Source organism: Cottoperca gobio, chromosome 5 (assembly GCF_900634415.1).
Source record: "Cottoperca gobio chromosome 5, fCotGob3.1, whole genome shotgun sequence".
Classification (NCBI taxonomy): Eukaryota; Metazoa; Chordata; class Actinopteri; order Perciformes; family Bovichtidae; genus Cottoperca; species Cottoperca gobio.
In genome coordinates this window covers 12,148,319-12,174,601 of record NC_041359.1, presented here as the reverse complement: position 1 = coordinate 12,174,601, position 26,283 = coordinate 12,148,319, and the positions used below count along the sequence as shown (strand labels likewise).

General features: G+C 42.5%; 2 protein-coding genes across 5 annotated transcripts in view; one reads left to right on the top strand and one right to left on the bottom strand.

Moving 5' to 3' along the window:
- The window catches only part of ppfia4 (PTPRF interacting protein alpha 4), a 55,779-nt gene extending 36,191 nt beyond the window's left edge, over positions 1 to 19,588 (top strand). For 2 of the 4 annotated variants that reach the window (XM_029431431.1, XM_029431434.1), the window contains 29 exons: positions 1,057 to 1,158; positions 1,250 to 1,414; positions 2,386 to 2,460; positions 3,020 to 3,091; positions 4,465 to 4,686; positions 5,504 to 5,638; positions 6,187 to 6,321; positions 6,526 to 6,609; positions 7,378 to 7,509; positions 7,657 to 7,719; positions 8,302 to 8,393; positions 8,505 to 8,634; positions 9,105 to 9,280; positions 10,315 to 10,543; positions 10,629 to 10,664; positions 10,758 to 10,879; positions 11,077 to 11,189; positions 11,278 to 11,371; positions 11,509 to 11,590; positions 11,754 to 11,954; positions 12,571 to 12,633; positions 12,984 to 13,010; positions 14,492 to 14,667; positions 14,844 to 14,941; positions 15,619 to 15,794; positions 16,599 to 16,667; positions 16,748 to 16,934; positions 17,084 to 17,181; positions 18,033 to 19,588. In XM_029431431.1, coding sequence (XP_029287291.1) covers positions 1,057 to 1,158; positions 1,250 to 1,414; positions 2,386 to 2,460; positions 3,020 to 3,091; positions 4,465 to 4,686; positions 5,504 to 5,638; positions 6,187 to 6,321; positions 6,526 to 6,609; positions 7,378 to 7,509; positions 7,657 to 7,719; positions 8,302 to 8,393; positions 8,505 to 8,634; positions 9,105 to 9,280; positions 10,315 to 10,543; positions 10,629 to 10,664; positions 10,758 to 10,879; positions 11,077 to 11,189; positions 11,278 to 11,371; positions 11,509 to 11,590; positions 11,754 to 11,954; positions 12,571 to 12,633; positions 12,984 to 13,010; positions 14,492 to 14,667; positions 14,844 to 14,941; positions 15,619 to 15,794; positions 16,599 to 16,667; positions 16,748 to 16,934; positions 17,084 to 17,142 — 3,315 coding nt within the window. In that variant the 3' untranslated portion in view covers positions 17,143 to 17,181; positions 18,033 to 19,588. The remainder of the gene's footprint in view (positions 1 to 1,056; positions 1,159 to 1,249; positions 1,415 to 2,385; positions 2,461 to 3,019; positions 3,092 to 4,464; positions 4,687 to 5,503; positions 5,639 to 6,186; positions 6,322 to 6,525; positions 6,610 to 7,377; positions 7,510 to 7,656; positions 7,720 to 8,301; positions 8,394 to 8,504; positions 8,635 to 9,104; positions 9,281 to 10,314; positions 10,544 to 10,628; positions 10,665 to 10,757; positions 10,880 to 11,076; positions 11,190 to 11,277; positions 11,372 to 11,508; positions 11,591 to 11,753; positions 11,955 to 12,570; positions 12,634 to 12,983; positions 13,011 to 14,491; positions 14,668 to 14,843; positions 14,942 to 15,618; positions 15,795 to 16,598; positions 16,668 to 16,747; positions 16,935 to 17,083; positions 17,182 to 18,032) is intronic. The other 2 variants (XM_029431433.1, XM_029431432.1) reach the window with 2 other exon arrangements.
- A 670-nt stretch (positions 19,589 to 20,258) lies between these two features.
- On the bottom strand, positions 20,259 to 22,638 carry myog (myogenin). The gene is made up of 3 exons (XM_029431435.1): positions 21,949 to 22,638; positions 21,161 to 21,257; positions 20,259 to 21,067 (listed from the first exon to the last, which is right to left on the bottom strand). Exons 1-3 carry the CDS (start codon positions 22,480 to 22,482, stop codon positions 20,949 to 20,951), a joined length of 750 nt encoding a protein of 249 aa, XP_029287295.1. The 5' UTR covers positions 22,483 to 22,638; the 3' UTR covers positions 20,259 to 20,948.
- Positions 22,639 to 26,283: the final 3,645 nt, after the last annotated feature.

The window sequence follows — 26,283 nt, the reverse complement described above, 5'->3', positions numbered from 1 at the left end:
GCAAATTCTAGTTGTTCATCGGTCGCGGTTTTTAAATGTGGCTATAAAGGACGTCTGGAGTGCTTGCAATCTTCAGTGAAGTGCATGGCCATCTGTCAAAATTGAGGACCATGGAGAATGAACATCAATAAATCAAATGGCTCTCAAGTGAAATACACTTTTCTCACACAGCTATTCATGTTGAATAATCTATTCTCAGTTTAATAATGAAAAGTCCCTCCTCTGTCATCACAGGAAACTGGATTGTATGGATGTGTTTGATTGATGACACTGTTTTCACGTCATTGTAATTTCAGTTTGGACAATATAATTAAATGTGTCATAAGATTGTGAGCAGAAGAGTTCATAATGTTTTTTGTTACCATCTAAAGATATGTGCCGCACGTTTGTTGGTAATGGGGAAAAAGCCATGGACAGTTGATTACATCACGTTTAATACATTTAGCATATTCTTGTCCCATTTCAACAGGAGTATTGTCATTTATTAACAGTTAACACAATGTGGATGTGTCTCAGCACCAGTTCAAATCCTGATTTTTTTTTTTATTGTTTATTGTACTAAAGTGTGATTTTGACACACTGCCATTAGGCCACTTCTTTTTGCACTTGCTACCGTAATATTATAGCTTCCAAAAACCCAGAGGCAGGCGCTGAGGTGGGCAGAGTGCTACAGCTGAGGTTGTGTTTATGCAGATCAGATAGCACAGTCCGTGCCATTTCGGTCATCTCCTCTTATCGCAGGTGCACAGAAAGCTTTTCCCAGACAGCATCCCTCGGACAACACATTTTCTTTTAGTAGAAGCCAGCCTGAACTGACCATTATTTAAGCCTGCTGATAAAGTATTCCTCCTACAGGTACTAACACCTTGCTCATCCTGTGCTGCTCTGCACCAGGAGTGTGCCACCAAAATTGCAAAACCCTGTCAGCCACGCCCACGTGTTTGCTCCCTCAGATTACAGATGCATATGTGCTCAGTTTCACGAAAGTAGAGCCCATTATGTTGATCACTGATACAGTATTAACCTCTGTATGGGTGTTGTGTGTGTGTTGTGTAGGAGTTTGCCACCCTGACGAAGGAGCTGAACATATGCCGGGAGCAGCTGCTGGAGAAAGAGGAGGAAATATCTGAGCTGAAAGCTGAAAGGAACAACACCAGGGTACGTGTGTGTGTTTGAGTGTGTACGTGTGTGGTGATGCTGATGAAAACAAACAATGTTTCATTCATGTGTGTTTGTGTGTGCGCTGTAGCTGCTGTTGGAGCACCTGGAGTGTCTGGTGTCTCGTCACGAACGCAGTTTGAGGATGACAGTGGTGAAGAGACAGGCACCCCCACCATCTGGAGTGTCCAGCGAGGTGGAGGTCCTCAAAGCCCTGAAGTCGCTGTTTGAACACCACAAGGCTCTGGATGAAAAGGTGGACACACACACACACACACACACACACACACACACACACACACACACACACACACACACACACACATAAATATAATAGCTGCGATCTGTTCTAACAAATAAATGATGGGGGAAATTGCATAATTTTGTGTCTTCAGGACATTTCCATCAGTCCTGTCATACAGTCGCTCCTGGTCTTTTCAACATAATTGCTGTCCTCCCTCACTAATTAATTATGATCAATTTGGTTTTCTGTTTGTTTTCTTATTGTTAAGCTGTAAGAGCAAAAGTTATCCTTTGATGGGAAGAGATTTTTGCTGAAAGGCTTTTACTGTGAAACAGATGGAGGGTGTTGAGTTTACATTAACAGCAAACAGTAGCACAATGGGAGCAGATGAAAAATCAGGGAGAAGTTCCAATAAAATATAATAATATACATATTTAACATGGGGAATTAAAATGAATAAAAATGCTCCTTTGTTCAGTTGATGGGCCCTATTTCCAGTACACAATACTATATGCTATATCGGGGTGTTGTGATATACCGGTATGGACGATAACCATGCTATTAATTTCTTTTCATATTGATATGATGTTCACCATAAACATTCACTTTTTGCATGCTTTCTCTCCACCTCCCCACACTGGTTATCATTTATTCTCCAAAAAAGAGACAAAACACACAATAAACAAAATTAAAGATGAATTTGACTGACAGCTATATTATTATTAATGCATTTTTCAAACCTTCTATCAATATAGCGATAACATCGTTATTTTGAATTATTTTGCCCGTGATAATAGTATAGGGAAAGTCTGACAGCCCTAAAACTAGCAAAGCTAATTAAGACGTGAATTGTACGACGCTCTCTATTTCCAGTTACAAATTCTCTGTGTTTCTAAATTATACCCAGGATTGTGCTTCTACATAAGCGTGTGTGTGTCCTCGACTTTCTGTCTTGATGTTCGTGTCCTCGCTGCGTTTGTCAGGTACGTGAAAGGCTTCGGGTGGCTCTGGAGAAGGTGTCCACTCTGGAGGGACAGCTAGCAACTAACACACAAGAGGTGAGGTGTGTGAATGTGAACGTGTGTGTGTATGTGACCGCGTGTGGTTATTGGTAAGAGAAACATCTGTTCATTCCCTTGCAGACATCTGTTGAAGCCTCCAGTCTGATCTAATATATGCTTCAAGTGTCACGCTGTGTGACACAAAGCACCCACATGCACAGACAGAAACTCTCCTTCTGTACTCTTCTTTTTAAAATTCTCATTAAAGACATCATTTTAAAGATAAAATAAATGATGTTTAATATTCACAGCCGGCTCAGTTAAAACAGAATCCTAGTGGGTTATGTAAGATTTAAAGTCAAAGCTGCCACTGATCACACAGTTTTCTAAGAGGAGCAGACCCCCATTGAAACAGCCCCTCCCTCCTTTATTCTGAGTATAATTCTTATTTTTAGTTATGTGAAATATGGTAGGGCATGTTGTCTGAAGCCTGCTGGCAGCCTGAGAGCCAGTCTTCCCTTTAAGTTTTGTTCTTGGATTCGCTGAGGGAAAAGAAAAGATAGTAAATGTGAGTTTGTTCATTGTTCTTTTTTTCCGTTTTTAATCTACATTGCAGTTGAACATGGTGAGACAAAGGAAGGATGGTGACTCAATGGAGCGAACAGATGGATCCAAACCTACATGGAAGGTCTTCCTGGCTGTGTGATTGTTTTTCTGCTCTGTGCTTTATCTTATGTCAGCCCATAATATCTGGCTGTCAGTCGCTGTCTTTGCACCCTATTTCTGTCTTTCTTCCGCACATTAACTACTCCCACACGCACATACTAACAATAGGTTAGGGGAGCTAAATGTAGCATGAATACTCATCTACCTTTCTACTAATTCTGATAGAAATAAAACTTGTCTTGCTATTTATTCAAGCCATGTCCTCCATGGTCTGAGTCTAGCCCTGAAACGAGCACACATTATGTAACTGTGTCTGAGTCCATCCACAGGGAGTAACAAACCTCCCTGTGATTAAACAGCAGGGCCTGTTTGTATCTTGATGGAAATCGCCCTCCCCTGAACGGACCGGCAGCCGAGCAGGAGCAGCACAAGATCCACTTACTTTGGCTCCTACTTCTTTGGCTTAAGATTAAAGAAGTGTCAATATATACTATACTATTGTTTTATTAAAGGAATAATCAATAACTTACCATTAAGACAGGATGAGACCAAAAAAGAGACGAGTGAGGGAGAAAAGATGAAGAGAGAATTGGCCAGAGTGTGAGCATTAGAGGAAGAGTGTAGCTTAGATGTCTCAGAACACAAACTCTGTCAGGACATTTATCTACGACACCCGCTGCCCTGCTGACAGCCACTGCCTCCGGATGTTTCAATTAGAGGATATATTAATTCAAAACGCCATAAAATGATTATGACCACATGTACTTTTCCAGCAGGAACCCTAAACAAGATCTTAGGGGCATGTCGTACCTGATGTTTGCTACACATTGTCAGTCACATGGGGCTGTACAATGCTGTTCCTAAAGTCCCTGGGAGTAAATCTAATGAGTTTATATGGCCAAACTGGAATTATGCACAATTGCACAAATCACCAGGTGTGTTTTATTACACAGCCTGAGACCATTGAGCCCAATTCCCCCGCAGTGTTTCTGTGTATCTTTATGTTTCTATGAGGTATTCATGAGCAGGCATAAGTGGAACATGAGGGAGCGGAGGGGGTCCTACTAACTTTTGCTGCCCACTGTTTTGCCTGTCTGAATATGTGTCCCCGAAGGTTTGTTTAATTAAGGCCCTGGAATTAACTGCACTTTGAGCTGTGAAGAGAAGAGAAACAACATCAAAACAACAACATGGCAGCCTAACCTCACACAACCCACCCTCAAAATCATAACACAACACTTTTATATCTAGGTCATCCAACTTTATCAGTTCTACAACAACTCTCACTACCCTCCGCCCAAAGTGTGCACATTTCTATGTGTGTTTCTCAGTCCTAAAATACCTTTTGTGTGAGAATGTGTATACATTGCGATTAATTGTGTGTCCACCTTACAGAGACTTCCCAATGGATCCATAGACACCCACGATGATGGCAGCCGGGTGTCTGAACTTCAGGAGCTGCTGGATCGGACCAATAAGGAGCTGGCCCAGAGCCGTGACCACTCTGCCACTCTCAGCGGTCGCATGGCCGACCTCGAGGCAGAGCTCACAAATGCACGCCGAGAACTGAGCCGCAGCGAGGAGCTGTCAATCAAACAACACAGGGAACAGAGAGAGGTGAGAGCAAAGGAAACATGCTTTTGTTCTGGGAGCAAGCACCGAGAACAGCGGGGTATAAAATTCCATTCAACATTCTTCTGTTTTGTGTGAAAAAACATGTTCTATATTAATGCATTATTATATTATTATTTAAAATATATATGCTATTGAGATTTCTTATGACTTCAGTGAAACCGGCAGAACGTGCACTATATTGTGTTATTGCGTTTTACACACCAGCTATAGCAACTACCAATGACATACTAGATTATTTTTAAAGCAAAACATTTCAAAAGAGGTTTCCTCAAGATGTTTAACTGGAGTTTATAGCTTGATGGTAAAGCAAAACCACTATTTGAATACTTAAAAGTATTATCAGTTAGTGCATGTCTGATTATAATACAGGTGTGAAGTGATGACACGGACCACATGATCCTCTAACAAAACTCATTTATTGATTATTTCTTAGCTTAGGTCAGTGGACATGCTGCATTTCTTTCATTTGTGTGTGCTGTTGATGGACACTATTGTCACAAAATATAAAATGGAAATGAAGAAATGTTTAAGAGCTAGAAGTAAGTCTTTGCGCTCTCTTTATTAACTTTTACTGACATACAGTCATTTCCTGTCATAAAATGGTAGCATACGAACATGTATTTTATGCTTACTGCAAAAATCCAAGATACTCTGAAGGTTTTTACAGATAATGTATATTAAATCGTAAAATTATGAATACACTGGTTATGGCTTTTGGCCTCACCAGGCACGTTGTTGTAGGCTTGTCTCTCATGATTTTCCTGCTTTTGTTGTTGTTGCTGTGTCTCTGCACCCACAGAGGGAGGATATGGAGGAGAGGATTACAACGTTAGAGAAACGCTACCTGGCTGCTCAGCGAGAGACCACACACATCCACGACCTCAACGACAAACTGGAGAATGAACTGGCCACCAAGGACTCGCTGCACCGACAGGTAACACGCACAACAACACTCGTCATTCTATACAGGGTACCTGACAGGGGTTTAAGCACAAGTCACAAATCAGTTAATGAAGCCTGACATTAAGGACTAAATCAATATTTATAAATGTGCCGTGTCATTATTCTGCTATGTTCAGGCTTCCTTGCTTGTGTTACAATCCTAATGTGTTGTTAAGTGACAACAAAAATGGCACATTTGTCTCGCTGCTAGGTGACATGTGAGTTATGGATTCAGGCAAATGTGCTCTCTTTCTACATTTTATTATTTCAGTTTTCATGTTTGACAATGTATACAAGGCATTGAAGAATATTATAGTCCGTGTGTGAGCGAGCGTCCTACTGAAAGGTTCATGTGTAGTTCAGGGTTACTCTGAGTTCAGCTCCACATGGGGAATACCACAAACATCCTCCATTTGTGCCCTACCTCGTGCCCTTGCTACTCGCTGGCTGCACTGCACTGATTTCACCTCTCTTGTGATAGCACTAATGTCCCTCTTCTTTCTTTGCATGTGTGTGTGTTTGTGTGTATGCGTGTGTCAGAGCGAGGAGAAGGTGCGTCAGCTGCAGGAGATGCTGGAGATGGCAGAGCAGAGGCTGGCTCAGACCATGAGGAAGGCTGAGACACTGCCAGAGGTGGAAGCTGAACTGGCACAAAGAGTGGCTGCTCTATCCAAGGTAATACACACACACACACACACACACACACACACACACACACACACACACACACACACACCAACACACAGCTTTACGATGCTGATGCAATAAAAGGATTATTAGAAATTCAAATATACAGAACATAGAAGCAGATGGACATTGAGCACAGTTACAGAACTTATAGAGCCAGTTGTACTTACATGTAAGTGTCTCCCCCTGCAGGCTGAGGAGCGCCATGGCAACGTGGAGGAGCGGCTCAGACAGCTGGAGTCACAACTGGAGGAGAAGAACCAAGAGCTAGGAAGGGTGTGTGAGCATATTTGTGTGTGTGAGTGTGTGTGCACCAGCCCTGCAGGGTTCCTCTGACCTCTCACTTTGTTCTGTGTGTGTGTGTGTGTGTGTGTGTGTGTGTGTGTGTGTGTGTGTGTGTGTGTGTGTGTGTGTGTGTGTGTGTGTGTGTGTGTGTGTGTGTGTGTGTGTGTGGATGCCTTGACTCATTGCTCGGTGCTCCCTCATGCATACACGCAACATACACAAACACACAGGACAGACGCACATATGAAGAGCTCTTCATTTTGCTGGTGCATTGTTGCATGATTTTGAACCAAATCCACATATCTTGCTCCCCCCCCCCCCCTCTCTCTATAAGAATGATTGGCTGCTATCTTTAGACTGAATAATTCATGCTAGGCTAATATTTCTCTCTCTTTCTGTGCAATCTCATGACTATGTTTAGTTAAAGGAGCTCTCTGAAGATGCAGATTTGTGTTTGTGTGTGTTCATTTAATGAAATTACCGTAGAAACATATTCAAGCACAGCATTTCCCATGTAAGAGAAGGCGTTTAACCATTTTCCATTGTCACGTAAATGACTGTAATTAAATCATTCTGGCTGTGAGATCCATTGTTGGCCAAGAGAACCTATATCTGGCAGCTGGTGATCTTGGGCTAAATACACACTTCATCCTTTAATCCATGCTTGATTAGCTGCATAAATAAACCCAAATGGAGTCTGTGTCAAAAAGAGAAAATTCAATGATGTCATTCCGCCCCCCTGTCTGGTTCTCTCTCCAGGCTCGTCAGAGAGAGAAAATGAATGAGGAGCACAACAAGCGTTTGTCTGACACCGTGGATCGTCTGCTCACCGAGTCCAATGAAAGACTGCAGCTCCATTTGAAAGAACGCATGGCTGCCCTGGAGGACAAGGCAAGGCCTGTACACACGCATTCATAGAAGCAGCAGCTCGTATTGCTGTTGTTATCGCCTCACAGAACAAATGAATATACAGTGTAGCACATGTTCTACTTAGACAGAGATTTGTTTTGACACAGTTTCATGATATCTTTTGTCTAGAACTCCCTCATCCAGGACCTCGAAAACTGCCAGAAACAGCTTGAAGAATTTCACCACACCAGGGTCAGTATGACTGAAATCAACCCCTGAAAACTGTTGTCTCCTCACTTCAAACGTGCAGGCCCCCATATCAGCAGTGGAATGTTACTGAGTACATTTGCTCAAGTGCTGCACAAACATACAGTTTTGGGGTACTTGAACGTTACATATTGATAACACTTCTGTACCTTAATTTTTAAATGCTTGACTTTTACTCTCTACTTTTACTTGTAATTGGGTATAGAGTATAGAGTAGGTATTGCGTCTTTTACTTAAAGAGGCACTGCACACTTAAACGTGTTTTTGAGCTGTAAACTAATTGACATTTCTTACCAAATGTATGAAAAAATCTGCATTTCATGGATTGAAAATGGCTAAACATGCGTATCTACGTCATGAAATTCATATTTTAAAAAGAGAATGGTACCACCTTTTAATCAGAGACAAGGTGATGTCACTGAGCAACTCCTGCCTCAGCCCCGTTCCCACTTTTTAGCATTCTTCCAAATTATGCAGTGAGTGGAGTTAGGCTCAGACCTGGTGGGAATGTTACACTTTAAGTATGCAATCTGAATACAGTGCCCATAATGACCCTCTCTCCCTCAGGAACGGCTGATTGGAGAGATTGAGAAGTTGAGAAATGAGATCGACCACTTGAAACGCCGCAGTGGGGCGTTTGGAGATGGAAGTCACTCTCGGTACACACAGACACAATGTGCACCTCCTCCACGCATGCTCTCTAATACACACACCATGAAACATGCCCCTATGTACATTATTGATGGAAAGCTGTTGTGTGTATATCTCAGGTCTCACCTGGGTAGCGCCAGCGACCTTCGCTTCTCTGTGGTGGAGGGCCAAGATGGCCACTACAGCACAACTGTGATCAGGCGGGCACAGAAGGGCAGAATGTCAGCGCTACGAGACGACCCAAACAAGGTGTTAAAGATGTCTTTATCAGGCCGAAACAACGCCGCAAATCCTCACATACACATACACTAAGCAGGATGGCCAATTTACAGATCACAAGATCATGTGTCAACTATTCTTCTAACCACATGCAGCTCCTTACCAGTGCTTTATCCAAGTTCATGTCTGCTTTGCTAATAAGAGTCAGTGCCTGGCTACCTAACGTGCCATTCTCTACTAACCTCTCAGTCTCTCTGTCTTTCTGTCACCTGCTGCTATGGACATGCTGTCTGATGTAAGTTCCCTGTTCATCCATTTCTTCTCATAACCGGCCACATACTTCCACAAGTGTCATGTTGTATTTATACATGTATGCATTATTTAGGTACATTTACTCATGATTAATGTTCTGTGCGTTGTATTCAACACGTGGACTGCGTCTACATACGTTAAAGCTGACGTGTGTTTGTCGTTTGCAGGTGTGCGCTGTGTTTGAACAGGACTACCCATCTCTGCGTGGGAGCGTCAGCCACCTCCTCGGCAGCGACATCGAGGCAGAGTCAGACCTGGATGATGACGTCAGCTCGACCCTGCTTTCCCCCAGCGGGCAATCTGACGCTCAGACTCTCGCTCTCATGCTGCAGGAGCAGCTCGACGCTATCAATGAAGAGATAAGGTGACAAAGCACAGGCACATTAGATTACAGCACATGGCAGTTTCATGATCCCCATGGGGAAAGTGGGTCAGTGCAGCAGTGAGTAACAGGATACAGATAAAAGGAGAACAAAGTATTCAAGATAATACAAACAATAATTACAATGGGACATTTTGATTCTACAGCAAACTAAAGATGCTGCTGCTTCATCTGGTTAATGCAATGCATGAAGGCCGGTGGCCAGACAGGATGCACAACAACTGATAGTGGCGTTAGATAGAGATAATAACATGTCGGTAAGATTCTTCACTCTTCAGTTCTGTTTCCTGCTGGAAGAGGACGCTGTTTTTTACAGTTTACAGTAAACATGGTCCTTTTGTGACACCTCAGAATATGCTTCTGGGGAGGAGATGCAAAATAGATGCTGATTATGCTGCAGACGAGCCAGACTCCTTTGGAGAAAAGGAAAAGAAATCTGTGCTACAAATTGTAATTCTTTATAATGTATAATAATACAGAGTACACATACAATTGTAAATGATGAATTAATGAATGATAATTATTTCCCAGATTCATTGAGACAATAAAAAATACAACTCCTACTTGTAGAACAAATGAGAAATCCAACCTAAGTAATAACTAACTAATAATATTTTAATAGAAGGAACATTAAGTGTACAGAAAATACAAATACATCGCAAATGTAAATGATTGTCCCCACATGTTTTGGTATTTTCTCCCACCCAACCCTCCCTCATTTCCGATGCAAAAAGGTTCAAATTAAAGTTAAATAAACATTTATGACAATAATAACAATTATAAGATACATCCAAAAACACAAATAAAATAGGATGAATAACTTTATCTCAATGCTCCAGACAAGATGCATGCTGCAATTTAGCAATTGGAGAACAATACACAAACTTAGTGATTTTATTTTAAGCCTTTAGGACTTTTGTACTGAGTTACATTTATTATTAAAAGGTGTGTGTTGTTAATTAAGTGATGGGAAGTTCTGTGTTAAAAAGAAAAACACTGTGCATGTGTGTTTGCAGGATGATCCAGGTGGAGAGAGAGTCAGCAGACCTCCGCTCTGACGAGATTGAGTCTCGCGTGAACAGCGGCAGCATGGACGGACTCAACGTGACGCTTCGACCCCGAGCGCTGCCCACCTCCGCCACTGCCCAGTCCCTGGCATCGTCCTCCTCCCCGCCCACCAGCGGCCACTCCACACCTAAACACCACTCGCGCAACGCCAGCCACCATCTAGGCATCATGACTCTGGTCAGAGAACACACACTCTCTACATGTCATACAGCAGTCATTGTAAAAAGCTGTATCTGTAACTGTGTTTTGTGTTGTTTGATAGCCAAGCGACTTGAGGAAACACCGCAGGAAAGTAGCGGTAGGTTTGCAAACATAACTAAAATGACACTGTTCTTTTTGTACCAACTGTGGCTTTTGTGACTGAGCTGAGTTTCTTTTGTGACCCTTGAAGTCTCCGGTGGAAGTGGACAAAGCTACTATCAAGTGTGAGACATCGCCTCCATCGTCCCCCCGCAGTTTACGTCTAGAAACCAATTTTGCCCAGTTCACAGGCAGTCTCGAGGACGGCCGAGGGTAAACACACGTGCACACACACACACACACACACACACACACACACACACACACACACACACACACATACACACACAGGTACCACAGTATGATAAATCAGCATCAGTAGACACAGACTTGCTGTCAGATTGTTTTACTTCAACTTTTAAACAACAAGTTTAGCGTGACTCAATTTTCTCCGCTTTAAATGTTTGTAGCAAGCCGAAGAAAGGCATCAAGTCATCTATTGGCCGATTGTTTGGGAAGAAGGAGAAGGGTCGAATGGAGCAGACTGTCTGCAGGGATGGACAGCCTCTACCGGCCTTAACAGGTAACCTGCGGACTACATACTATATCCAACACTCATGTGTGAGATGTTTTTTTAAGAGTTACTAATAAATAACCCTTTCTATATTAAGTCTGTATTCCAGACTTTGACATGGGCATTGGTGACACTATGACTCTGGGAAAACTGGGCACGCAGGCTGAGAGGGATCGCAGGATGAAGAAAAAGTAAAAGCATCCTTTCTTCTCTGAATTTGTGTGTTTTTCTGTTGTACCTGTTCATTTAATTATGTTCTCTAAACCTTTTCTGTGGTAGTTCTCATTTCCTTCTTTCTTTTTTTGTCCATTTTTAATTCACTTGTTAGACACGAGCTTCTGGAAGACGCCAGGAAAAGAGGCTTGCCATTTGCCCATTGGGACGGCCCTACTGTCGTCTCCTGGCTAGAGGTATTACCCTAATCTACTTTTATATCTTCCCACTATCTTGCTGTCTTTATGTCAGGCTGCTACTACATCCAATAGAATAATAAATACAGCCATGACCCCTTCTATCTGACCTTTTATGGGCGACAATGTTGGTGACGTTGAATATCTTGATGACTCTCACCAGCTGTGGGTGGGTATGCCAGCGTGGTATGTGGCAGCCTGTCGTGCCAACGTGAAGAGCGGAGCCATCATGTCGGCTCTGTCCGACACAGAGATTCAGAGGGAGATTGGCATCAGCAACCCTCTGCACCGACTCAAACTGCGCTTGGCCATCCAGGAAATGGTTTCCCTCACCAGCCCATCTGCACCGCTTACCTCCAGAACGGTAAACTAATACAAACTCATGTGAATACACAAATAACAAATACATAAATGAGCACATGAACATACACAAAAAATGTAATCCAAGGATTGTGGATATGAACGCATTACCCTACACAAAACACTCAAAATCTCCTCCATTGTTAGCTCAACCCTCACTCTGCACCCTGGGGTGATGACTCCTCACTCATTGCTTTTTTTTTGTTCACACCACAGACTTGTCCTTTTCCGCTGTCATACATTGCATGTGGTTCTGTGGGAAAACAGATAGTGCCACATATAGCTACAAGCTACCTGCCTGAAATACACTCCCTCCCTTGGCATCACTCAACACAATGTTTGTCTGTGTGTGTGTGTGTGTGTGTGTGTGTGTGTGTGTGTGTGTGTGTGTGTGTGTGTGTGTGTGTGCGCGTGAGCATGTTTGTATGTGTGCGTGTGTGTGTGTGTGTGCGCGCGTGAGCATGTTTGTGTGTGTGTGTGTGTGTGTGTGTGTGTGTGTGTGTGTGTGCTCATGGGGGTCGGTATGTGTGAAAATAAACACATGAGTGTGTTTTTGTGTGTGAATGCGTGTTTTTGTATGCATGTGTCTGTTCGGGTGTGTGTTTTCGTCCTCTGAGCAGTCCTCCGGAAATGTGTGGGTGACTCATGAAGAGATGGAGAACCTGGCTTCCTCCACTAAAGCGGTCAGTACCATCTGGGTGCTCCCCTCCCCCCCAACACTCTCTCACACTCACACTGTCCCCACCGTGACACACATATGTCATCTCCCGAAAGACCCCTTTAAATACACACGACATCATACACTAACGCATTGTTGTGCTCGTGCTGGTATTTGTATGTGGGTGTCGGATTTAACTGTTGTATCCGATCAATTAATGATATGAGTGTTGGAGATGTGTTATGAAGGTCAACTGCAGAGTAAAGAGTCAGAAGAGCTTTGTGTGTGTGTATTTCTGAATGTGTAACATTGTGTCTTTAGTTATCCCCTGTCTCTCTGACCTTGTTTATTGTCTCTAACCATGCTGCCACTCAGGACAATGAGGAGGGCAGCTGGGCACAGGTGAGGTCACTGATCTGCTAACATCTGTCCACACACCGTGCCCTCGGTCTTCACTCACACGCACACTCATACGTGTTATTTGAATAAGAGAGGGCAGCCAATTATCAGTCAATATTATGCTCTGTACACAGCAATTGGGAAAGTAGGACACAGAATATTTGGCAGGAAGCAAAAAATGTTCTGTAAGGAAAAAAGAATAGTTTTAATTCTTCAAGCACTAAGTTATGTTTAACTTGGTTGAAAAACATGTTTGTAACTTGGGTGAACAGACCCTTTAATCAAGATAAATTCTATATTTGTTTGCATTTGCAAGCAAAATATTAAATCATCCCATATCTTAGCAATTTGCACGTTTTATCTGTGAACTGTCCAACCACACAGGTGCTTTCACTTAGTCTACTTGATTAGAGCTCTTTTCAGGACTGTGTGAGCGTAGACTGTGCGTGATAGACCTTTCTCATGGTAAACATTTTTGACGTGTCATAAGAGGAAAAACACAGGTGAAACTATTTTCATTAATGGTGGCGCTGATCCATTAAGTGTCCCAGTAAACTATGACAGGGAGTCAGCATACACAATACCACCACCCTGGAACTGGCTCACCTAAGTGATTTTTTTAATGTCATCAATTACACCTGTGCTTTTCCTACTATGACAATCAAAAATGTCTGCTGTGAAAAAGGTGTATTGGCATATAATAAATGCCCTTGTCACTTTAATAGGACGTTTTCGCAGCAGCAATTTTGACCTCGACCCTGAAACCAAAGCATCTAAATGGAATTCAGCCATCATTATTATTTTTCCTACTCTGACATGGTTAAATGTTGTGAGAAAGGCATATTGGTGCATGGAGTTTGTTGACTTCCAACATCAATCAGAGAAAAGGTGTAATCAGAGAGAATGACTGAAAGTATCTGTGTGACTGTACAAGGTCTTTAAAATGATGAGGTGCTCAAATTCTTACTTTCCTGTACAGTAGTGCTCATTTATCCTGAAGTACAGAAAACCCTAGGAACATATTTTAGCTCTTGAGATAAATTAACACATTTGTTTTTCACAGCAGACGTTTTGGCTCTTCTTAGCGTGGAGAGGTATATCTAATAATACACAGGTGTTAAAAATGATACTAATTAAGATTCCATCCAGCTCAAACGGAGTCAGGCTGCTGCAATTGTGCATTTAAGAGAAACTTTATTATTATATTAATCAATCCTGTGTTTACCTGCTATTTCATGTCAATATGGCTGCTGTATAAAAGGTCTCTACCAGGGCCCGGGTATACATGTATTCAGTATTTAATTACACAAAATGGCAGATTTAATTAGTTTTACCCCTTGAGTAGCTTTTGGCACCAAAGCATATTGGTTTTTTTCCCATACAAGATTCTCACATTCATGTACACATGTACATTATATAATCCTGAAACAGAGAGACTTTTTTGTTGCACAAATTGGTAGCATTATGTACTTCTCTCCCTCTAGACTCTGGCATATGGCGACATGAATCATGAGTGGATAGGGAACGAGTGGCTGCCCAGCCTCGGTCTGCCTCAGTACCGCTCCTACTTCATGGAGTGTCTAGTGGACGCACGCATGCTGGATCACCTGACCAAGAAGGACCTGAGGAGCCACCTCAAGATGGTGGACAGCTTCCATAGGTCTGTAGCTGAGCTGCTGTTTGATCAGCCTCCCCTTTCATCTGCTTACTGGACACATTAGCAATGGAGATGAGAAGGCTAATTTGTGTGTGTGTGTGTGTGTGTGTGTGTGTGTGTGTGTGTGTGTGTGTGTGTGTGTGTGTGTGTGTGTGTGTGTGTGTGTGTGTGTGTACCAGGGCTAGTCTGCAGTATGGGATTATGTGCTTGAAGAGACTCAATTATGACAGGAAAGACCTGGAGCGCCGGAGAGAGGACAGCCAACACGAAATGAAAGGTACACTTTACAAACACCCTGATGCATACACAGTGACAAAAAAAAAAACAAGCACGCACATACACATGTTCAAACACTAGTGTACAAGAATGCACACATCAGCCTCATCGGGGCCAGAGTACCACCTAGTGGTATTGCCTGATATTGTCAACATTGCCTGAGCATTTAAACAGCTGCACCTCAGACTGTCAAAACGCCAGCTGAAGCAAGCCTACAATCTTATGATCCAAAGCTCCACATACCGAGAGTAGTCCACACACACACACACTTAGATCTATCCAGCCTTCTCGCCCTTTTGACCTTGAGTTCTACACATGAACTTGACTCAGCTGTCATCTAAAATCATAGTCCTGCCCTGTTTACGCACACACACACATACATACACCCACACACACATACATGCACAAACACCGCCTGTTCCAACTTGGAAAGCTGGCTGACAGCTGTGCTTTAAATGAACAAAGGGAGTGTGCCAGTGAGTTGACACTATGTGGACATGCACATTATCTCTTTATCTCTCTCTCTCTCTCTCTCTCTCTCTCTCTCTCTCTCTCTCTCTCTCTAACTCTCTTACTCTAAATCAAGTTGCTCTTATTTGCTGGTAATGATGTGTGCTGACATTCTTTATGACATCATGCTACAGTACCTTGAGTCTGAGCCGCTCTCTTTTACTTTAGATGTGTTGGTGTGGACCAATGAGCAGGTGATCCATTGGGTCCTGTCCATTGGTTTGAGGGAGTATAACGGCAACCTGTTGGAGAGCGGCATCCACGGAGCTCTCCTCTCTCTGGACGAGACCTTCGACTACAGCAGCCTCGCGCTCATCCTGCAGATCCCTATGCAGAACACACAGGTGGTTATGGAGGAGAACTGTTTACATTCAACATGCAGTGATTGAACTGACTTGATTGGGAGAAAAATATCAAGTATTGTATGATTCAGTATTATGGTCCATTTTGTGGGCAGTCTTAATGTAATGTAAAATATATAAAAACTTCACAAGTGGGGTGTTTACTGACGTATTTTATGTTGCAGAACAAAACGTTTAAATCTTTTAAGTTTGTGTTAACCACAGACCTTATTTCAGGCATCTAACCAAAAACCCATTGACTTTGAGACGGAAGTGCAAAAGTGCTAACTCATTTCTGGTTTTAGGACTCATTGCTGCAGCACTCTGTAACGTGCTACACATTCAACACTTTCATTCCCAGCACTGTAAGCTGCTGACAGGCCTTTGGGCCTTTCAGCAACCAGTCCATCTTCCAACAGTCACAGTTGTTTTTATGAGATTGGTTGATTTACTTTTCGGTGACGCGGCGGTTTGTGTGCTGTCAGCATTTCCTTCCAGTGCTGGCCACATGCTGCCAACATTTACTTCTGCCTCAGATTTTGTATCAGTTGTTCTCTAATCAAAAAGCCTCTGTTGCTCAGAATTCACTTGAAAGAATTTCCCAGTCACAGGCTTCAGTACAGATTACTCGCCCAGGATTTCATATTTACAGGTGAAAAAACATGAAGCTTCTCCTGTTTATTGGAGATATTTCAAAGCTTTTATTGACATTTTGCCATTAGCTCCTGCTCATTTCTGACCCTCTTTGGTAAACTCACAGCATCAATGTGTTTCCTGCTCACAGAGATTGTGTGTGCTGTTTTTCAGGCCCGGCAGGTTCTGGAGAGGGAGTTCAACAACCTGTTAGCCTTGGGGACCGACCGTCGACTAGAGGAGGTGACCTGTCAAGCTGCTGCTTTAATCAAATATTATTGAAAAAGGGCAGAATGACATCGCTTTTCTCCCTGTCCCTGTAGAGTGGGGATGACAAGTCTTTTCGACGCTCTCCATCGTGGCGCAAGAGGTTTCGGGCACGTGAGGGAGGGGTGGGGCTTGGCATGATGGCGGGCTCCATGGAAACACTGCCTGCTGGCTTCCGCATGCCCTCCATGTCCATGCCGCCCTCTGTTAATTTAATGTCCAAGAAACATCTCCAGCCTGAAGGTTTGTTACGATACTAACCAAACTGCTCTACCTCATGTATTTTTCTATGTATCTATGTGCTTCTTTCTGCTTGTCCTGACTGACTAACTGCATGCTGTGTCCTCTCTATCCTGCTGCGCCCAAACCCCTCTGTGCCACGTCCACTCAAGCTCCTCCCCCGGCGACCCCAAGACTCGACCCCTCGGCCGTGCGGACCTATTCATGCTAACTTCTCTCTGCTTACTAACAGGAGCGCTAGTGCTAACAGGTAAGCTAACAAAACACTACCTGAAAGTGCTGAACTTACAGGTTAGTGTGCTTTTAACCAGCAATGCCCAGCTGTGTGGCATGAGGCAGGAATGTGGCACTAACTTGACAGAACCAGGCTAACGTAGAGATGTGTGTATCTTCTTCTTGGAATCCTTAATTTACACAACAACATTGTGTACAATGATAATGATATGATTATACGAGGTATAGTTTAGCTTAAAGTCTATTGACAATAATACTGAATTATTGCTCAGCCCTAGTTTTTGGTTAATATATTCCACTATTAATTAACAGGTGCCGTGTTTTTAATGTTACATGGTATTAGACCTGCAATGATTAGTCAATTTAATCTATTTTGATTATCTAATTTATTTATTTTTCAATTAAAAATCCCAAACATTTATCAAACGTGAAGATTTGAAGCTTTACTATGAGAGTAAATTTGAATATCTTTTGGTTTTGGACTAAACAAGACAAACAAGACATTTAAAGACATCATGTTGGACTGTGGAAAGTTATAACAGATATTTCTTACAATTATTTGACATTTTGTAGACAAAAAGATTAACCGATTAACCGAGAAGATTTTCTGCATATTAATTGATAATGAAAATGATCGTTAGTTGTGTTGTTTCAGGTTGTCTTCCATCCCTGCAAATACATGTTATTGATTGTTGCTATGAGATTGGTTTAATTTTAAGATATTGATTTTTCTGGCATTCATGGGCTTCCACCAATTTAATTTATCCACCATTTCCACCAATTGTTATACCTGCTTGTACTGTACATGTCAAAGCAAAGACTCTCACATCCTTTCTCACTTTCCTTGTCTTTTTTTCTGTCTTCCAGTGCATTCTCATTACCTATACGGACACATGCTTGCGGCCTTTTGAGAGTGATATGCCAAATCTGGAGAGGGAGTCCAGGGTGCCACTGGGGAAGGGTCTTCATCCCCTTTGTTGCCCGGCCTCACCTCCCATCTTTCACCTCTCACCTCTCCTTCGGACACGTGCAATACAGAGGCCAACTCTGACCTTTGAACTCTTGAGAGTGCTCATCGGCTGCGCTCGCTGCTGTAAAGGAGACTCGTCCCTGTCTCTCCCAGTTTACCCCAGTGCTCCCAGTAGCCTTGTTGTTGTGGTGTTGTGCTCCTGCTCCCCTGGTCTCAGCTGTGGGTTCTTGTCCTGGTTCTAATCTCTCAACATGGCCAAGTCCAAACCAATCTTCCAGTGTCATCGCCTCCAAGGCAACACAAAAGTTGGTTATTGTAAAAAAAGATATAAAAGGATGGTGACAAGTCGTTGATTTGGACTTGGGAATACTGAATACTTGTATAAATGGCAGATCCCACTGCACATTGCCCCTCTACCGGTTATGCAAGGTATTACTCATTTATCGTCTCTGTACATAAAATGGATGACTTATGTTTTTTATAGAAATATTATATATATATATATTGGAAATATATATGGAAAATAATATATAATTGCTGTATGAAACCCAATGCCCTGTATTCGATAGTGACTGTTCTCTCTCTCTCTTTCTTTCTCTTTCTCTCCGTGTCGGACCTTTGTGTGTCTTTTGCTGTATGCTGTAAGTGTGTGAATCGTTAGTGGGAGGGTCTCACTAAGGAGGGGGTGTGTTTCTACAAGGACTCTTCACAGGTTCATGGGTCCAATTTCAGACTTCTCTCTTTGCCTCTTCTTCTCCTGTTCTTTCCTTTTCCCTCCTCCTCCTCCTCCTCCTCTTTTGACACTATGTAGCTGTTACCTCTCCTCTTTTTGCCTCTCTCGCCTTCAGTATGACACTATGTAGCCTAGAATAGAGAGAATCCTTTAATATGAAGAGTGTGTGTGTGTGTGTGTGTGTGTGAGTGAGCAAACAAGTCTCTCTGCTCGAGACTTGTGTGTGAAAGGCCGACCCCAGCCGTGTGACCATGACTTTTCTCTGTGGATGGGTAGTGTGACCACTGTAGCTCCTCTCTGTTGATTCCTTACTTTCTCTCAAATCAAACTGCTGCTCAACATCAGCCAATGATAAACATGTGAAACTGCTCAATGTGACGGACTCTTCTAATCCGTCCCGTCACCTCCCATTTAGTTGCCATGGAGATGTGCCAGTGAGCGGTCGGTACTCTTGGCTGACCAACTCCTCATCCAATGAGAACACAGCATATGAACCAGTGAAGTGCTGGATGGGTGTACAATCTTTTATTTTTGTTAATTTTAGAGTTTTTCCAAGGTGTCTAAAAGGTGTAATGTGCTATGTGGCAGCTATGAGTACTGTGTCTTTATTCCAGGTGTGAAACAATGCTGACAAATCAAGATTTTATTATTTGGCTATTTAAAAAAGTGAACTGTATTTATGACACTATATAGACATAAGTAAAGCTGTTTTTTAAAGATTTTGGATGTTGTGTTCCTTTTGGGGTTATCACAGTCAAAGTATGTCAGTATGGTGGTTAAAGTTAAAGTTACAATCTCGAAGATCTCTGCTTTGTTCTCTTTGGTAGTACCTAAGTGGTAATTGCAGTTGTGCAGGCGGGACTGTTAAGCTATTATTCCGCCTTGCTGTTATGTATGAAAATGATGGACACAGAGGTATTCAAAGAGTCTGATCAACGTCTGTTTATTAGGGACAACCAGGATGATGGTACTACGCTACACACTAGGCGCTGTTGTGTTACACATCATGCCTCTTTTGCTCTAGTAATGCCGGCATGCAATCTATAATCACACTCTGGAGCGGCTTTATGCCGCCGTTGTTTGGTTCAGTGTAAAAAAAACTAAGCATATGTAATGGACGACTTTCTTTACGGCAGTATTGCGGAATCTCTGTGTAAAGAGGGAGGTCCATCCTCTCTGGAGAACCAACCACTGCTAGGTGATGGAAACGGTCACTAATTGTGCGCCTTTTGAAATGTCGGCACAGACACCCAATTCATAATACTGCACATTCAAGAGCTTTCATCAGTGGACCATGAGCTCAATAACCATTGTGTTACCTCATTCGGCGATAGATAGTGACTTAACAGACTTTGAGATTATTACTTTAAGGAAACTGACAAACAAGGTATTGAAAATGGTCTTTATTGCAAGAATTGGACAGAAAATATCACTTTTTAGAACATCTACAAATACACAACAATCTTAGTTATAAAAGTCAAAAATAAGTTAGCAAAAAATAAAAAATAAAATGGCAAAACCACTCTGTAGAAAAAGGGAACGTATTTACATCACTAGCATTCATAACCAGTTTAAATTAAGCAGATCTTGGTCAAAACTGCCATGGTACATATTGGCCCCACAAATAAACTCATGGTTCTTTTAAGCATAAAAACACACACAAAAAGAATGAAAGATCAGGGAAAGGTTTCGAAAAGAGGAAAACTTAAATTAAGTAAGGAGAAAACCAGGCGTTATCATTCCTCTGTGGCTAACAGAGATTCTCTCTAGTAACTAGGTGTTGGGTTCATGCAGTAAAGTCCTTGAATCTCTGGCAGACAGGTCTGGACTGAGGGATAAGGCAGGGAATAAAGGGAATAAGGCCTCATTGTGAACGGGAGGAATTCAGTTTTGCTAGCAGACCCATTGATCAGCAGTTACAATTCAAATAGATCACTATTTTAAATTTTTTAGCATAAGACACTCAGATCAGTAGAGCTGAAAAATAAATTAAATTGGACCAGTTATCAGCTTGCTTTGCCAATTGTCATTTTTGTCTGTGGCTCTCTATGTGCACCTATGGGTTCGCTGTGTGGAAGGTCTACTTGGAAATGTCCACAGGAAAGGCCACAGCTCCGCCTGCTGCAGTGATGCTCTCCACGATGGAGGTCAGGGCGCGCATGTTCCCCTGCTCTGGAGAGTCAGCAGCACTCAACAGATCTGCAAAGAGACCCAGTCACACATTCAGTATCTGAGCAAAGGATGCACAGATCTGATTGTGCTGTCTAATGAGAGTGTGTGAACTGTACTCACCCTCGCTGCTGTAGCTCTGTGTGCACTGCTCTGGAGTGCTGCTCCACTCCGGGCTACTGCAGCAGGTGCTGCCTGAACTGGGCTCACTGGACGACACCTGTTACCATGGAGATGCACAAACAGAAGTTGCTGTCAGTCACTCTGTGTTATGACACGGCACACCCCGTCCCACACAGACACATAGCACACACTACGGTGCAGTATAATACCGCACACACACCATCGATGCATCCTGCCTGTGACCCCTCAGATGCAAATGTACATAATAAACAATATTTCAGAAGCAAGACTTTTCCATCAAGAAATACAGCTGAATATAAAATAGATCAAACCATTTGACAGAAACCTGTCTGATAAGGTTGTTATCGTTGCCTCTGAACCTTCAAATAAGCAAAACTATACTATAGTCTGAGACATTGCAACTGTATTCTAATCTTAAAAACTTTAAATTACTGGAAAACAATGACAGGAAGTATATTTGTTTATTCTCTGCATAAATACATAGATGGAAACACCGGCCTGTCACCCCCAAACCTTAAAATGTGGCCAAAGTGATCAATTCTGAAGCAGGCTTTAAGCTGCATCAGTTCGTCAAAGTCGCACAGTTTTACATTGACCATTTCTCCAATATTTGTTTGTGTTGTGTATCACTTCCTCTACTTCACATTTCATCTTAAAATCTTCTGCCTCATTATGTATTTTCCCTATCTGTCTTTCGGTTTTCTTTTTGGCTCAGTGTTGAATATGTGACCTTCTGCTTCTAATCATCCCTCCTCTGTCCTACTCACTCTGGGTTGGGCCGTGCTGGGTCGGTAGTGCAGTCCCTGCTGTCCCGTCTCAGTGTCCTGCTGGTTGAGGGAAGACACCAGAGCTTGCAGTCTTTCGATATACTGGATGGCACTCCGCAAGATCTCCACCTTGGGCAGCCTCTGGTTTGGGTTCATCAGGGTGCTCCTCTTTAGAGCATCAAACGCCTCGTTCACCTTCTTCAGACGCCTCTTCTCCCTCATTGTGGCTGCTCTCCGACGGTCCATGGTAACCGTCTTCCTTTTGCACAGCTTACAGGCCCAGGGCAGGCACTGACCCGGGCAGTGGGGCTCGGAGTGAGGTGACATGCTGGATGGAGAGTCTTTGTCCTCTGTTCCATTCACCCCAACTCCAACACCTCCAGACAGACTCCCACACAAGCCCATCATGGAGTTCCTATCTTGGTAGGCAGATTGGTCGTACCCCCCAGGCAGGCGAGAGGGGAAGTAATTGTCCCCTCCTTCGTAGAAACGCTGGTCAGGGAAGAAGTAAGGGTTGGTCTCGAAAAGCTCCATGCTGGACAACAATGTGGTCTGAAAGGGGACAAAGATTCCTGCTTCCCCTTGGACTGCTCTACTCTACGTTGTGTTCGGTCCTGAGCCTGGAGCGTGTGTGTCAGAGTGTACGTGTGTGTGTGCCTGTCTTCGTCCCGGGCCTGAGTTTGTGATGAGTGGAAGATGTGTGGAGAACAACTGGTGTGGAGCAACTGTAGGCTGGCATTTAAACCCCTCTGCCTGCTGCAGGATCACAGGGTTAAATTTAGCACGAGCCCCCGAAACCTGACACGACGTTTAGCTGTTGCTGCACATCTACACTTCACATCTTTGTTGGGCCCTGCTCTCTAGGGCTTTAAGGCCCGCTTGTGCGTGTGTGTGTGTGTGTATGCGCCCTTGTGTGGGTTTGTGCACTCGTGTGTCTTAAGAGGCCAGGATATGATCAAGTTGCTGTGGAAATGGGAATTATAACCTGGGATCAAAGATGTCCGTCTTAATGAGCTAATCCCAGACTCGCGTCTCCCTTCATGACACCATGCATAAAGTCCCCTGCCATGGGGGTGGAGGAGGGGGCAGTGTGGACAGTCTGGAGGCAGCTGTCACTTCTACTAGGAGCCAATGATAAGCAATGACAACAAGTTGCATGACTCCTAGTTGTAGATGGGAAGTGAATTAGGCCAAAGATTGTTGTTTACTCAAAACTAGGTCACTGTTAAACATGTGTTGTGACTGAAGGTTCAGACTGATCAACCAGGTCGATACTAAATATGTTGAGTCTTGGTTTTTTATGTAACATAAATAAACATTCATATCTCCTGACTTCTAAGATGATTGCACAGGGTGATGCAATTGACCTTCTTAGCAATGCTGGAATCAGACAGGCCTGTGCATGAATGGACCGAGTATAGTAGGCTACAGTTATTTGAGAACCAAGTTGACACTGTCTCCTGTTACTCTCAGAAAACGAGGGACAATAATCAGACGACCACGCAAAAGGGAATGGCCTTCGTTGTCCTGACCTCTTTTAGTTAGTGGCAGTGTTAGCCTAGCCACCGGGTGTTAATCCTTCCAGGACGTGTCTCACCTCATAGCTCACCAGCCAATTTAGACTGGCTTCCGCAAACATGGACAAACAGCCAAAACACACACTTTCTGTCAGCAAAGAGGTGGCCTGGAACTACAGGCATAGTGTGAGATGTGTTGCATCCCTGTGGGTCCTATATTACTGCTATAGGTTTATAACAGTAACAGGGAGGGGGGGGGTACTGGTGTCTGGTGCCAAAGACACATCAAGTGTAGCCTGAGACATCTTTGTCTGTACCTCTTTCTAATAGTGCAGTAAATTGCTAAAACAAATAACAATCTTACAAAAAGTCCACCATAGCATTACACCAGAGGTTCATATTCACTATTAAAATAAAAAAAATTCTCATTGTGTCTTTTTATGCCTTCATGCTAGTGACAGCCATGGCCTGAGGTATTGTGTTTTCGCGGGTTGTCCGTCCTTATATCCCATTCTCTTGAACACGATATCTCAGGAATGCCTTGAGGGAATTTCTTCAACTTTTGCACAAACGTTCACTTGGACTCAAAGACGAAGTGATAATAGTTTGGTGGTCATATGTTATAATTCAAAGGTCAAAGGTCAAGGTCAGTGTGACTTCATAAAAACATTTTTTTGCCATAAGTCAAGAATATATACGCTAATTATGACAATTTCACACAAACGTGTAATAGGATAAAATGATGAAGAGATGACATTTTGGACACACATGGATGTATACTGCAACTTGACTGCTTGACAGAGGCATACAACAGCGAGGCAGTAATTGCTGGCGATAACAACTGTTGATCCCCAAAGCTGACAAAAGGCAGTAGAATATTATTAGATTAGTCAAAAATATAAGTAAACAGCATTATATCAATAAATAGTTTAAATAAATACTGTTCAATAATACAAATGGAGTGTTAAAAGAAATATGAACCTTTTTACGTTTCCTTTAACCTCCAATCAGTTCATAAAAGAAAATCTGATTCATTTAACTCTCCTATATACCTTTCCCTAGCTAATTTCCAATATTTCCTATCTTCCTGACCAGATATCACTGTCGTTATGCTTACAGAGACAATGAGATAAACACACAATAGAGAGGAATTGAGAGAACTGTGTAGCCAGCTAGCTCCCCTGAAAACTCTGAGCAACAGCCTTTAAAGCAAGCCTACCTGGCTACAGCTTCTGTCATAAAACTACCAGTGCATATGGTAAATAGTGCGGATAATGTTAATCATCAGTATACTGGATACTGCTGTAGAATCACTAAACTCTTGTTACAGTAGCTAAAACATTTTAGTTGGCAAGCTAACTCTAACAAGGTTTTTGGTTAAAGCAATGTAATTACTGTGAAATTAGAACATGAACTTTAAGTTAGGAGGTATAAGAACAATCATGTTTGTACTTTCTTTTTTGAAAATGGTTAGTCTGATTAGCACCTGTGGCAGCGTGCTAGCCAGAGTACTTCTTCCCAGTTATAGCTGCCCTTTGATAAATACAGCACAGTGCTCAGTTTATTCAGCTCTCTCTTCAGTTCTTTGTAAACTTTCATTACTCAGACTAAGAATAACATAATCTTGAACTCTTTAATCTAACACTCACAGCACATTGTTTAAAAGAGAATAATATTAAGTACATCATGGCAGACACTGCTGGTTTACTGGCATACCTACATGGTGCAGAGCTGTAATCATTGGAATTAACTACACCTGTGCTTTTCCTGCTAATACAAGTTTAAATGTCTGCTGTAATTAGTGCTTTATTACAGGTAGGAGGCCTAAATATACGTTAAATAAAACACACAAATTGCTAACAAGCAAGACAAATACACAACATGTTGTCTGCTACTTGTGCCTGGTTTCAGGGATTAAGCTGTAGGCCATTTAGAAGTCACTACATTTCTCAATTCACTATTAAATACTTATATTCAACTGATTGCTATCTCATTCTGTACTTATGTCAACCTATTCCAGCACTATATTTTAAACATTTTAGGGCATTAACAATGAAGTTATATTTTCAATTAAAACAAAAATGATGCGTTGTTTAAAATATTCAGTCAGAGATGAGTGAAAGTATCCCACTCAATGTAAATTAAATGACTTGTTGACAAAGACAGAGGAACCCTTTGGGATGCTAAGCAGCAGTCTGGCAGGACTGTGCTTGTGGTCTCGTCCTGGGCTTTGGATTTGGGTTTGGGTTTTGGGTTTGGGGTTGAGGCAGAGTACAGAGTCGAGGCTTGGCGCAGGGCTGCGGTGGGCTGTCAGGTTAGTCTGTGATGGATAGTCACTGATGGTGGAGCGAGTACAAAGCCGCCTGTGTTGCTCTCAGGGGTACAGCAGGGAGGGGGTCTGCAGTGTGTCAGAGTCACTCATAACCCTCTGTCATCGTAACCCATTGTCAGCAGAACTGGAGAACTTGCGCGTGTGTGTGTGTTTTGTAGTAGTTTTAGGCACACACTTGTGTCTTGTTTGAGGAACAAGTCCCCTCTCAGCATTTTGAAGTGAACGCTTGAGAAGCAGTAAACCAGAGATCGGGTGTTTATTTACTGTTTGCAGAAACTGTAATCGTCTCTCAATTCAGTAAAGAAGTAAAATATTCACTCAAATGACATTGGGATTATATCTATATTTGATCTATCTTTATCTTTTTGAGACTTTATGGTTTAGCGGTTTATACCTGACCTGACCTGATACACGTGAAAGGTAAAACTATATACTATAAATAAAATATATTTGAATAATAATTACATTACATTTTATTCTAAAGAG